Consider the following 14,579-nt stretch of genomic DNA (forward strand, 5'->3'; position numbering starts at 1 on the left):
CTGGACAAAGCAAAGGCTGGGGAGGGGCACCTCATGGGCACTAGGTATTAACCCACTCTCCTACTCTCCAAACAGCTCAGTAACAAGTCCCTTGACAGAGACACAGCAGGCTGGACTCCCTACAGCTATGTGAACGTGTTAGGTCAGTAGTTGTTTGAGTCTGGGGTTTCCTGCCATCAATTCCTGTGCTGTACTTTTCCCACACTGAGAGGGCCCCTACCCCAGCTTGAAGGGAGAGGGTTACTAGATAAGCCCCGAGTAACCCCCGAGCATGGTTTCCCCCAATGATAAAGGGTGTGGGGAAGAAAGCCAAGCCCCTAATTCAGCTCTCATAAGCAATGAAGCCCATGATCCCTTCATTCTTTCTTTGGGGGTAGGGAGAGGGTGGCTGTGATCCACAGGGGCAAAGATGTGGGGATTTCAGGTGGAGGCAAAAGTTGCACTCACCCTCTGGGAAAGGGATCCCTTCCAGACACAGCCCCTACCAAGGGGCTTCCTATCTCTGCCCCCTACCCTAGTGGCCTCATTCCTTTGAGGGGTTGGGAAAGCAAGGCAGGTGGCTTCAGCCCCAGCACCTCCCCCTGGTTTTGCTGGCCATGGCTTCTTTGGGTACCACGCATGGAGGCCCTAGATCTCCTTCCAGCTTGTCCCACCCTGACCCTTGGCCCTTACTCCCCACCCCCTCAACCTGCCATATCAGGGCCCTGGGAATAATGGCTCCTCCCTGTCATTCCTCTCACTAGACTCCCATTTCCAGATCAGTGCCCTGGAGGCCAGGTACCCGCCCGAGGACTTCTACATTGAACTTAGACACATCAGCCGCCCCGCTGAGCCACACTCACCAGGTTAGACCCCTAGCCCTACCCTCCACCCTCTGGGCCCCTGAGGCTTTCATACAGACCAGACCCAGTACCTGCCCTACTCCTCACCCCTGCCTACTGGTTCACCCCCATGGTTCCAGAACTTACTGTTAAGCCCCTCCCTCCCAACCCTGACATGATTAGCCTCCAAGCCCATTCCCCTGCCTAAAGAAGGAAAACTGCCCAGTTCTCCCATCACTCCTTCTGCTCTCATGATGGTCAGATCTGGACAACTGGCATGGGGCATGGGGCTGGCATGTGTTAGGTAGAGGGGACACAATAAGTTGCACTCCCTATAGGCTATAGAAAACAACCCAAACCACTGAGAAATGACTTGGGGATGGTGGCATCTTTGAGGTTTTCTGGGCTTCTGGCCCCTGTTCATATGGATAATGGAGAGCTGGCACTCTGGCCAAAAAGCCAATGTCCCCTTGAGAGAGACCCCAGACCCAACAGCAGTCTAGGCTGAGTTCTCCTGGCTCACAGGATAGGAGTGTCAAACAGGGATCTGGAGATGCTGGGGTAGGTGTGTCTCTTCCTGGCCAATAGCCTCTGTGCCCATGTATTAAGCTCAAACCTGATGGCTTGAGAGAGATGCAAAAAGACGACTTAGAAAGTTAGGCCTAAAATGGGAGGTTGTAGATAGGAGTTGCAGAAGTGGGTACCACAGGATTGAGTGCTGGGAATTAACAGAGAATGTGGCATCCCTACAAAGTGACCCTGCTGGGCACCCTGGGGCAAGACCTTGAGCTTCTGAACCTGAGCTAATTTCTAGGGCTCAAGAGAAATGCAGCTCTGCCAACCCCTTCAGGTCCCTGAGTCCTGTAAGACTAGGAAGAGCAAAGGTGCTAAATCCCCCTGCCCCATGGGCAGGCATGGGCTGCGATAACTCCTGGCCTGTACCCAGGAGGCTGTTCTTAGCTCTGGGTCCCCTGGCCAGCATCCAGGGCATTCAATAAGCCCACTACCAACACCCTCTCTTCACTCTGTAACTCTTTCCACATGGGAGCAACCTCTAGGCTCAACCCAATGACTGCTTTACAGATCTCAACACCGATCTGACTCTTCACTGCTATAGCTAGAGCCACCACATATCATCATATTTTGGCTCACACCAGAGACGCTAGTGGCCAATGGGAGCGAATAGTTGGGGAAAATCCCAGCCCTCACTACTTCCTGGGGAATGGATCCTGGCCTCTACTCACAACTTGGCTCCTCACTTGCGGGTGTGGCCTTGGACGTCACTGCCCTTCTTTGGGCCTCTTCTTTCCTGTTCTGTAAAAAAAAAAGGGGGGTGGGTGGGGGTGGGTGGAAATTACCAGCCTTGCCTCAAGGAGGGTAGAAGTTCTTGTCTAGTATAAAGTGCTCAAAAGATGGCAGGGATACAGATTGTTGCGGTCACATTTCTGAAGGGCAAAGCTACCTTAAAGGTCCTTTAGAAAAACAGCCAACTTGAGAAAAACTTGGACCTAGTTCTACCTTATCATTCAGTAATGTATGGAAGGCAGGCAGACAGGACTAGACTCTTGAAAATTCAACTTGGACACTATATGGTGGGGTATGGAGAGTATCTAAACACAATGGGTTGATCTTCAGCACCAGAAACTTTGGAGAAAGTCAAGTCGGGTCAAACTGTATTTTAGGAAGCATTTGCTGCATGCCTAGCTTGGTATTGTGCTCTCAGTGAAAAGCTGAAAAAGAAAAATGGCCTTGACTCTGAGTCAGGGTCATTACTGTCCCAACCTAGAAATGCCAGGCAGTTTCTTTTTTGGGATCACCAGCAGCAAAGAACCTGAGCTTGATCCCTGAAGCTTTATGTCCTGCCTCTGGCTAGGGCTCATGACCATGAATTGTGGGAACCTAGATAAACTATAACGGCCACAAAAGGGAGAAAGAAATCTTTAAGGCAGAAAAACATTGGTAATACTTCTCAAAAACAACTCTCAATTATGTGCAAATAGTCTACCCATAAAAATGGGTACATAAAGAGCTGGCTGTGGATGGGAATGACTGCATATCCTATAAAAATAACTAACAAGAACCTCAGCAATGTGTCTTCCTGTCTCTCTGGCTCCCTTAGTTGAGTTTTGGATCTAAGTGAGGAGAGGCAGAACCAGAGCTGAGTGAGGTGAGAAACACTAGTCTTTCCCATCCCATTCCACAATCCAGCAGAACTGGGATATGGAATGACACATACCTCTCTCCTAAGCTAATTTAAACAGTTTTAATTAATTCCTCATTATATAGCTTTGGAGCCTGGAAGTTCACTTATAGTGACTGTGGTGGCATCAAAACTGCCTTTTGTGATCATCTGGAAGATTCCCCTGGGGTGAAGGGTGAAGGGGAAAAGGAATGCTGACTACCCCAGGGGGTGCTTTAGCTTGGATTAATATCTATGAGCCTTTGAAGAAGTACTGTATGCTCAAAATAATTTGGGATAGATTAAACCCAGAACAATGTATAACAATAAGTAACTTTTTTCCTGAAATCCAGAACAATTTGTAACAATAAGTCACTTTTTTTTCTGGGTAGGGGAGAAAAGAAAAAAAAAAGAACACATGCGGTCTAAATAAGCCTCACTCACTCCCATATTTTTCTTTCCTTCTATCATTTTTATGCAGGTGCTTGTGGAATGGATAGACGTCAGAACACATACATTATGGACAAAGGCTTCAAAGGTAGAGTATCCAATCCTGACGTCCCATTAGAAAGGGCTCAGCAAGATAGAGCACAGATCTGAAATGGCCAGAAATTCTGCCTGAAACTGTATATCTCCTTTCCCACCTCCCACCCCCACAGCAGAAAAAGAAAAAAAGTTAAGAGACCACATGACCTGGGGCTGCTGGGTAGCTCCACCCCGGAGGAGTGATCATAATATTTATGAAGTCATCTTTCGATTTCAGTTGCACCTGCTTAGCAAATGCTTGTGGGGTTTTTCTATAGACACCAACTAAATGTCTTCAGATATGTAGGACGTCATTATCCAACCAATTAGCATGGGTTAAATTGATTATAAAATCTGAAATAAAGTCAATCTACGTGCCCCAGAGGCCTCTGTCGTTGACTGGCAAGGAATGCCACCCTGCATCTGCTGGCTTTCTGATGCACAAGGAATGAAATGATACCCAGTGTTAATATTGTATGGCACTCCACCCTTGAGAGATCTCTGCCCCCAAGAGCAGGAAAACCAAGATTAACCCCTAACGCATTGGACCTGCAAGTTGGATCATCCCTCTAGCAAGTCCATAAGTGAAGCCAAAGACGAAAAGTCAGGTCCTGCCACTGGGCTTTGGCCCTGGGATAAAATGACAGAATGTATGAAATGAAATAGATGACTTTGGAACAATGCAAACCTAGGTTTATATCCCTACTCTGTCACTTATAACTGTGACCTTAGACTGTGAGCTCCCCAAGGCTCAGTTTCCTGTCTGCAAGACTGGGATAAGTATGCCTGTGCTATTGTCTAATAATGCCTGTCCTATTGTCTAACAAGGTTATCATGAGTATACAATAAAATCACAGATGGGAAGTGTTTTTGCATATTTTAAAGAGTTGTACAAATGTAATGGGATGGGCCTTTTGTCTTTGAGGTTCATTTAAAAGAATCTCAGCTAAGCTGAAAGAGATGTGATGGAGCAAAAGTCCCACTGGATATCCTAATCCTAGCTGTGCACCAGAATCACCTGGGAAGCTTGTTAAACTACAGATGTTCAGGATGCCATCTCAGGATTCTGATGCAGTAAATATACAGTAGGGCCCTGCAGTCATATTTGTGATGAGTACCTTAAGGTATTTTTATGCAGCACATCACCCAATTAACATTTAAACACCACTGGTCTAGACTGAACCAAATTTCCTGGATTACTGTTCTGGTCCTTCAGACATAGCCTCAGATACAGATACCTGAGACATCCATTTCCCAACCAAGGAGAGACAGTCATATATAGCTGGTTATTAGAAGTGGGGTGAGCAAGACGGGGTGGTGGTTAAGAATTGTGTTCTGAGCAAGAGAACAGTTAAGAGGGAGTTCCCATTAGCACTTGTGATATGTAAGGCCCAGGAGAACTGTCTGATAACAGGAGGTAAGGATGCTGCTACCTTCAGGAGTTTCATTCTGGCAAATTCCTGTGTTTTGACTTAAACCATCCAAATGGCGGCACAAGCAAGCACCATAACAATAGGTGAGGCTAAAAACAAAGGAAATTTCTATTTCATCACTATGACATGGAATCTCAGTTTCTTTCTCAAAGAAGTGAGAGGATTGGGCAGAAATAAAGCTCAAAGGACCTTTCTGACTGAGAATATGCATGGCTCAAGTGTGAATAAGCTGAGGCAGGTCCAGACACCTCAATAAATGACCATACAACTTTTCTATACACTTTGTCATCCTGTGCACTGTGATTAGAGTAGCTATTCTCAGGCTTGCAACCTTTACATATAAAACGGAGCTAAGGAAAGCAGTCTCTCTGCCTCACTGTCATTTCATTCCTGTCTTATGGGATCATATATCTGAACATCTAGGAGTAGGGAGGGTCTTAGCAGGCTGCCAGCCAAATTTTGTTTCACCATCCTGGCCATAATCATCCTTTAAATTAAAGAGAAAGGAGAAGCTATGTAGGCAAATATACCAGGAAATGTTGGGGACCAATGCATAAAAACAGAGTTCCAAGAGAGGAAAATGGAACATCACAGTTTAAAAACTGATCAAAGATGTAGAATAAACCCCACTAATTCAATGAACCACCAAAGAAATATTAATAAATTGGTTGTGCCAGGACTGAAACTGTTCCCCAGAACTACTAAGACTTAAGAGTCTTAGGTGTTCTCTGAACTCAGTGAGAATGAGTCCTGGCCTGGGACTTAAGAGACCTGGGTTCCAGTTTTAGTTCTTACTATGTGGCCCTGGCTACGTCACATTGTTGTTTCTGGATCTTGGCTTCTTCCACTATAAAAAGACAGAGTTGTACTAGGACCAGTTCTAAGGCCCGCCCCAGCTCTGACATTCTTTTTTTTTTTTTTTTTTAAATAATTCAATTTTATTCAGATATATTCACATACCAAGCAGTCATACAAAGTGTACAATTGTTCACAGTACCACCATGTAGTTGTGTGTCCATCACCAAAATTAATTTTTGAACATTTTCATTACCACACACACAAAAGTAATAAGAATAAAATTTAAAGTGAAAAAGAACAATTAAAATAAAAAAGAACACTGGGTGCTTTTTTTTTTTTGGTCCCTGTTTTTCTACTCATCCATCCATACACTGAACAAAGGGGAGTGTGATCCACATGGCTTTCCCAATCATATTGCACCCCTCATAATCTACATTTTTATACATTTGTCTTCAAGATTCAAGGGTTCTGGGTTGTAGTTTGATAGTGTAAGGTATTTACTGCTAGCTATTCCAAGTCATTAGAACCTAAAAAGGGTTATATATATTGTGCATAATAGTGCCCACCAGAGTGACCTCTCGGCTTCTTTTGGAATCTCTCTGCCACTGAAGCTTATTTCATTTCCTTTCACATCCCCCTTTTGGTCAAGAAGATGTTCTCCATCCCATGATGCCGTGTCCAGATTCCTCCCCGGGAGTTATATTCCATGTTGCAGGGGTATTTACTCCCCTGGGTGTCAGATCCCACATAGGGCCCAGCTCTGACATTCTAAAGCAACTTAATTATATTTATATTATAAAGTCTTTAATTCACTCAGTGCCCTTGTTTCTCCAGTTACTTATAGAAGAACTTCACTCAATGGCATCCTGGAAGTTGAGTGAGACCACTTACATGGCTGTGCTAACTCCACTTTACTTCTAAACACCTGTCTCCTGTTACTCCTTCTCCCCCTCAGCACAATAATTCTGCTACAAACTGCCCATGTTCAATCCCTTGTCATGCAGTTCAAAGTGCTATAGCAGAACTCCTCCCCAGTACTCTCCAGCACCTTTCTGATCCAGCCTGGTTCTCTTTCTGACCCTGAGATCTCCCCCACCCTCTCACCATATCCCTGTCTCTCAATCCAGAAAAGGATATTAATTTGTACAGCCCAGGAAGAGGAAGGGCCGTGTGGCTTTCTTGTAATAGTAGTAGGCTGAGAAGCAAAAGATGGATGTTCTGTGCCTGGAAATTCCAGGCACAGTGACTTAAGGTGGACCTCATCTAGATGTTAGTGTGAGCCTAGAGGCCTGGGTAGGTTCAGATCCCAGTGTAAACTCACAAGGGGCCTTGAAAAATCATTTCCCCTGAGTCTGCTGCTTCCTTTATTGAATGAAGATGTTCAGATTAGCTGATTTCAGAGGCCCCTTTTTTCTCTGATAGTACATGGCTGTATGTGATCTTTGGGAGGCAGAAACTAGATGAAAACAAATACCAGGGTAAGCTACGCTTTCAGTTGTAATGCTAATTACAGGCCTGTTTCCTGGAAGAGTGACTTGCCAGAGCTTGGGTAGCTCTAGTAGACGCTTCCCCTTTCTCTGCAAAATGTCCTGAAGTACAAGGACTGGAGTGGGGGAGGGGTTATAAAAGGATGAGGAAGTGTTTTTGAGCAGCTGGTTATTCTTCCCCTCCTCCACCTCCCTCAGTGCCAGCAGGTGGGTGAGTCAGCTGGGGAAAGCCAGACTCAGCTGGCTTCCTAAGGTGGAGTTTTCCAGTTTGCCTTGCCCTTCCCCACCCTCCAGTTCCCAGCAGAGACAGGATCCAGATCACTCCATAATTCAAGGCCCTTCCTAACCCCAAGCATTTCTCTATCTTTTGTCTTTATCTCTGATCTATTTATGGAAGATCTGGCTCCTCCGTGAGACTAATCCCCTTCCCTAAGCCCAAACTTTTCCTTTATCCTTCAAGCTGCATCTCCTACTATAAAGCGGGGCAAATGATTTATTCCCCAATTTCTCTGGTGAAAAAGAGGAGTACTGTTAGCTGACTGAGGCTCTTATAGACATTGAGCTAGAGCTTCAGGGATCTCCTGTTGCTATATAACTAAATTAGTTAACGGGGCTATCCACAAACAGCTTAGGCCTTTCTATTTCAGCAGGGAGCTCCATAGATAAAAGGTATTCCTTGTTGAGGGTAAGATAAAGCTGTTGCAGACAGTTTGCATTAGAGATACAGGTGAGGAGAACTGAGTAATAAGATCTGCTGGGGGGAGGGGAGGGAGACAAACCTTGATTTGGTATCAGAAAAGACAGTTGAGTACTAGCTTTACTTACTAACATTGGGCATTACAGTAAATTTTCTGAGCTTCAGTTTCCTCATTTGTAAAGTATAATTATACTCCTTCTTGTCCCAGCCCCCTTTACAGATGTAACAAGTTTCAAATGATCTAGTTGAAGATTAGCTGTAAGTGCTATATACCAAGAGAACTGTTCCTCCTATACCTCAAGTTTTAGGAAATATGCAACTGAGGCAGCTGCCAAGTACAAAGTGAAAGAGTGTGTGTCTGGGTGGGGTAGAGGAGAGATGTCAAGAGAATTTTTCACACAGAGATATTCCTTCTTTAAGCAATAATAGTCCTCAGCTTCCAAACAAGCAGTTGTGGGCAGTATTGCCTTACTCCTTGGCTAGTCAGTTTAGAGAACCCAAAGTGGGACCGATGGGCCACATTTATGTTCCTGGGCTTACCTACCACTCCCTTGTACTAACAGTCCCTGCTCAGAAGCAAATTCCCATGGCTAGAGGCAGGACCACAGCCAACTTTCCCCATGTGATCCTCAACCAGCAGCTGAACCTATCCCTTTAGTCCTTGCTGGGACTGCTTATTATCTAACAAGGCTGTTCTCTCTTCCTTCTCTAATAAGGAGGCTGCAATCTGAGATGGGACCAAGGCCAACATTGCTCTCTAATTCTGGGCTAAGTTGTAATGGCAAGTGCTCTGAGCCTGATTCTAGAGTTTGCACTGCTAGTGATAAGCAGTGTGACCCTGGAGAAGTCACTTCCCAACTCAGTCTCAATTTCCTCATAAGCAATAAAGAGGGTGTGGGGAAGGATAATAATTATTGCTCTACCTATATCACAGGGTGTTGTGAACATGTGTGTAAAGGAACTAATGGATGAATGTCCTTTTGTCCAAGATTGAGGAAATGTTACCATCTAAGCAAACATCAATAACCCTACATTAACTGAAAAATAAAACCCCTCCCATCCAGCTACCTGTTATGGGAGAAGACTAATACTTGTGTGACCCACAGCTACTTTACTTTAGCTACTGGAGCATTCTGCTCTCACTGGCCCAAAGTACATCTAGTCACCCCTTGAGTTGCACTACCACTTTTACTTTTTTACATTTATGCTAACTTCATGTTTTAAGCAAGGCACAAAGTTGAGGGGAAGAAACATATAAATAGCAGCCCCCAAATGTAACTTGTGGTGGTTTGAGTAAAAGATCATCCAAGAAATTCACTTCTGCTACCAGTCAAAGAAATTTAGCTGAGTCCTCCTATATCGCTTCTACAATCAGGTCCCTACAACGCAGTGGTTATATCTAGACACACGTCTGGCAGAGCTTCCCAGAAGGATGAGAATCAGAGCTGCCAAACAGATTACAGAGACTGCTGATTTTTCCAGGCAAATCCTGCCTCACTTGGGAAGATGTGCAGGAGGCAACGATCTTCTTCAAAAGGGAAATGGTATAGAAGTTGAAGGGCAGGGTCCTCCTTCCTTCTATGACTCACCATCAATAAGGCAGCTTGCTTTCCCCATTGGAGTTGGTTACCTCATTTCATATTTGGAAACCAGTTTGCATCCTTTTGTACCCCAAGATACCCTGAAGTTTGGGGGATGATGCAACAGAAGCAGTGGGAAAGGAAGCATGAGTTTTCCTAGCTGCCAGGATCAGAGAAAGATATTGCTGAAGTAAGGTTAAGTCAGCATGCATAAGAACTAGGGTTAAACTACCCCGGAGGATACACTTGCAGGAAACTGGGACCTTTCCAAAGACCTAGCTTGAGACTGAGGTGCTTTTTATACCTCTGTTACACTTCAATCTGCCCTACTCTGATCATGAACTCCTGGAAGGTAGGGATGCCACCAGAGTTGGCACCTAGAGGTAGCCATGTTTCTTGTGATGTCTATGCTAAATCACCTGTGCTACTTCTTCAGAACATAAGCTTCTTAGTTGTCACAAAGAATTCAGAAGAAGGATAGCACAGAAAAAGCATAGGGAAATCAATCCCAGGGTACGGAATTCAAGTCTTGGCACTGACATTTACTAGCTGTGTGACCTTAGCCAAGTTATGTCATCTCTCTGGGCCTTCAGCCCATAAAACAGAACATATTAACTATCTTTGCAGAATTTTGTAAAAATTAAAAGACATGAAAGCATATTATGAATATCTTGAATTAATTTCTTTCTAGTCCTATATCTGACTACTCAACACAAAAATGTTCCTATCCCCCCAAAAAACATAAGTTTTTTCAGAAAAAGAATTCTGTCTACCTGAGAAAGCAAGCCTCAACACATTTCGTAAGCCAATCTTGGATTATTATCATAGGCTTTTACAGTAACTCCAGGATACTGAAGGCACATAAACGCAAATACAGTCCCCTGCTTCTGGCATCTAAATGAAGACTAATGTCCCTGCTTGTCCTAAGATATCTCTCTTGCTTTGCAGATTACATGAAAGAATCCATGTGCAGTTCTAGCACTTGTTCCTTGAATAGCAGCGAAAACCCTTATGCTACAATTAAGGATCCACCCATCCTCACCTGCAAGCTTCCAGAAAGCAGCTATGTAGAAATGAAGTCACCTGTGCACAGGGGTTCTCCATACACAGATGTGCCATCATTGTCGCCATCTAATAAAAATATATATGAAGTTGGTAGGTGTCTCAAATAAGTAACTTAGTGAAAAGCAGGGCAACAGTGCAGCATCTGAAGTAAAAACAAGCCTTCCTCTACCCATGCACCCTTGAAAAAACAAACCTTTCTTTTGTTGCTTTTTAAGGAATGTAAGGTGAACTGCCTTTCCCAGCACTGCCCTCCTCTCATGCAGGGAATCAAAGTCTTGTGCCAACTCTGCTTTAAAGACACCAGGACCAGAATGAAGCAGAAATACTGGGAGTGGGGAATGAGTCCATCCACACACACACACACACACTTCAACGGATTGTTGACAGAAATCCCAGTTTAAAAAAAAAAAACAAAAACAATCAACATATATTTGCAAATTTCTAAGTCACCCTCTTATACCTCCTCCCACTTTATCCTGTGTCCCTGGGCTGACTGATGAGACCCTTATCTCTAGGATATTTTAACTCTGTTGGTGATCACAGTGTGGAATTCTGACAGCACATTTTAGGTCTTCCACCTCCTTAAGCAAGCCTCAGCCCTAATCCACATATACTTGTCATAAATTTGGAAAACCCTAGTTTCTCTCCCTACTAAGTTACAATAGAACTCTCCCCACCCTCCCCAACAAGGCAACCAAAGCTAATCTGTTCTCTGAACTCATTTTTCACTATATTCCTTAGAGCCCACAGTCAGTGTGGTCCAAGAAGGCCGTGGTCGTAACACCAGCTATATCCAGAATCCATATGACCTACCTAGGAACAGCCATATTCCTGGTCATTATGACCTCCTCCCAGTAAGACAGGGCCCTGCCAATCGGCCCTCCCAGGACGAGCAGTCTTACAAGGGATAAGCTTCTCTCTTGCATTGTGCTCTGCTGAATATTCTCTGACTCTCTGAAAGAAGACAATCCCTTGACTTGAACTAATGGTCAGACTGACTCCAGCTGCATCTAGTTTTTACATTCACCTGGAATTAAAGAACCACTTCCACGTGTGCTTGGGGTAATCATTCAAGGAACCTGTTCACAAAGGTAAAGCCTATCACCCACCCATGCTCAACCCCAAAGCTCTGGATTATATGACTTTTAAAGCATTTATGATTCAGCTACTCATCAACATCAACTAAATAAAGCTAAATGTGTGTGTATATATATATATATATACTAAATGTATATATAAAATATTTATCTGAAACATGATGCTTAGAAAAGCATGTAGAATAGGTTTTACAAACCTTCCTTGGGGAAAAAGGGTCTGGGCAGGGAAGAAGATTACTTTAAAGCACCTGAAATGTATGTGTACTTTTGGTTGCTGTTACCATTAACTCTGTTTTATTGCCTAAGATAATCAGTACACAGAAACAAACTACGCCAATATCAATAAAGGACCTGTGTGTATGTCTGGTCTATCAAATTACAATGGCCAATATTACAGAGTTCAGTGTATAGTCTAATGCTGACAATTTCAACTTTTTAAAATAGGACTTAATAAATACAAATTAATTTTCTCTCTTCTCCCCTATAAGTGGTAGTAGGCAAAAAGAAAAAGGGAAAACATAAGTTTCCAAAGAAGCAGCCTCTTTGAGTCTTTAACAGTGATTTCTAGACCAGCTTTACCACATTTGCCAATTCAAAGGTCAAGGATATTGCAAGTCAGTCCTGACCTTGCCATATCTTCCTTGTCCATCCAACACCTGAGTCATTCATGTGAAATAGATTCTGAGATGATGGTTTAAGTAAGCAATCACAGACTGACAAGAATTAAGTATCCCTAAAAAACACCAACTTTACCTCCCCATTTTATTTGGTTGGCACTCCTTGACTTCTGAGTACGTACTTTCAAGCTATTCATAAACTTCAAGCTTGATGTAGTGTGGAATCTAAAAGTGTAGAGGAAATTGGACATAGAATGTATCATATTTAAGTTGCTTAAAGTACATTAGGCTTTTTTGATGAAACTAAATGAAATAATAAAGGAATCGGCTAAAACCAGCTGCTGTAACATGATGTAAAAACTTTACAGTTAACAGTGTCTAAGGAAATGAAGTACTTCTTCCACCTTAAAACCACTGGCTACTGAAATGGCCAAAAAATGTATTACAATGAACTAATGCTTCAGATCTCAGTATTCAGATGTGTCTATACCTTCCACTACTAATGAACATAGATCAGCTGAGGCTTGGGTGAGACAAAATGGAGCCAACTCCTCAAGCCCTAAGGAGGACCTCCTCACAAGAATTAAAGATCAAAAGAAGAGCAAACCAAGGAATTAGCCAATAGCTATTGGCCACCCTTATACCACTCCATTCTCTGATACCAGTCATGCCAGGAAAAAGTACTAAGGTATACAGAAAATGAATTAAATGACTGTGAAGCTAGAATAGCTGCTACAGGAAGTATGGTAGTTCTGAAGCCCTTGATACAAATTGGACATCTGCTGTGGTAAACTGGGTAACAAACCAGTAAAAGAAAATAAATAAATGAATAAGTCCCCCCCACTTCACCCAAGGCTTAATCAAATTTTACTGTTAGGGCAAAATATATAATATTTTCATGAATGCTGCATGTGTGCATGGGGGCAAGAGGTCAGGAATAGCAAATTTATGTTCCAAAAAAAGCCTCATTAAACTACAAATACTAGAAAATTACTTTGGAGATCCAAGTAAATATTTCACAAACATATGTAGAAAGAAATATAGATAAGAGACTTACCTCAGTGTTTTAGGGCAGCCAGTGCTCAATTATCTTTGTGAAGCAAGGATCAAGGAGTATGGCAAAGTTAGACCAGCAAAGAGAAACTTCATCTCAATCCCAGGCTTTATCTTCTTTTCTTACCCTGCATGTACAATAACTGCTACCTGGCAAACTTCAAACAAGCATCATCATTCAAGTTTCAAGTTGCACTTCTCTTTTGCCAGCTATCTTGTGGGCAAAGGTATTCAGCAAGAAATGGCATGGTGGAATTGCTAGAGCACTGGGTCAAAAGATTTGGTTATTACCCTGGTCAAGTTATTTGCCCTCTCTAGGGAGAAGCAGAGAGGAAAAGGAGTACTAACAAGCTTCAGCTCTAGCATGCAATGATTTGTAAAGAAATGTAACAAAATTCAAATCAGGCAATAAAGAGAAGGGAAAGGCAGAGGGTGTGATTAATCTATGGTGAAAGCAGCTGCCTTCACATACCTGAGTTACCTATAAAAGACCTTTCAATCTTACAGAGCAACTGTTAGGAACTTCTATCCAGCACTGGCACAAATAGGTTCATGGTCAGCCTAAGTATGTGCACTGTGATTCAGTTCATTTTATTGGTGACTTGGAAAGATCTGTTCAATTATTTCACAGAAACTAAATTTTCAATCAAATAAATTGATGTGCTCACAATTCAAGTGACTAAAGAAAATACAATTATTGTACAACAGCATAAGTGAGACTGAAATGGCAATACTTTTTTTTAACAGATTTGTAATATATTTGTTCACTCTGCAGAGGTATTGAACCTAGTACAAAATAAAATTAACTTCTCAAACTGATTTTAAATAATGCCTACTGTCTTGTTGCAAACTGAAAATGTAGTTATAATCTAACAGACAGAGCTAACCTACATTTTGTGTGGTCACTTTAGGCAGCTAGAAGAGTGAAAATTATCCCAATAAATCCTTGAAAATAAAGTGGAAAAGTTCTATCAAATTTATAACAAGGGAGTCTCTTCCTTTAAAGTAATGAATGGGATCAACATATTCATGTCCAAAAACTGCTGAAGAACATCATATACATCAGTATATCAAAATTAAAGGGTTTCTCTCCTTTCATAAAGATTTGGACTCAAAGACAACTATTACACAGCTTGTGCTTAGTTCCAGAAGCACAAAGGTATTTCTATGGAATGGAATAAAGGCAAGTGTGAGGGCCACCTAATTTGCATAAATGAATGAATAGGT

At 42.7% G+C, this 14,579-nt stretch overlaps 1 protein-coding gene across 2 annotated transcripts in view; it reads left to right on the forward strand.

Moving 5' to 3' along the window:
* Positions 1 to 14,307, forward strand: part of MEGF11 (multiple EGF like domains 11) — a 356,197-nt gene extending 341,890 nt beyond the window's left edge. For both annotated transcript variants that reach the window (XM_037833634.1, XM_037833633.1), the window contains exons 22-26: positions 76 to 142; positions 744 to 845; positions 3,482 to 3,538; positions 10,469 to 10,675; positions 11,327 to 14,307. In XM_037833634.1, the coding sequence (XP_037689562.1) occupies positions 76 to 142; positions 744 to 845; positions 3,482 to 3,538; positions 10,469 to 10,675; positions 11,327 to 11,496 (603 nt within the window). In that variant the 3' untranslated portion in view covers positions 11,497 to 14,307. The remainder of the gene's footprint in view (positions 1 to 75; positions 143 to 743; positions 846 to 3,481; positions 3,539 to 10,468; positions 10,676 to 11,326) is intronic.
* The last annotated feature ends 272 nt before the right edge of the window (positions 14,308 to 14,579 follow it).

Source organism: Choloepus didactylus, chromosome 4 (assembly GCF_015220235.1).
Source record: "Choloepus didactylus isolate mChoDid1 chromosome 4, mChoDid1.pri, whole genome shotgun sequence".
NCBI lineage: Eukaryota > Metazoa > Chordata > Mammalia > Pilosa > Megalonychidae > Choloepus > Choloepus didactylus.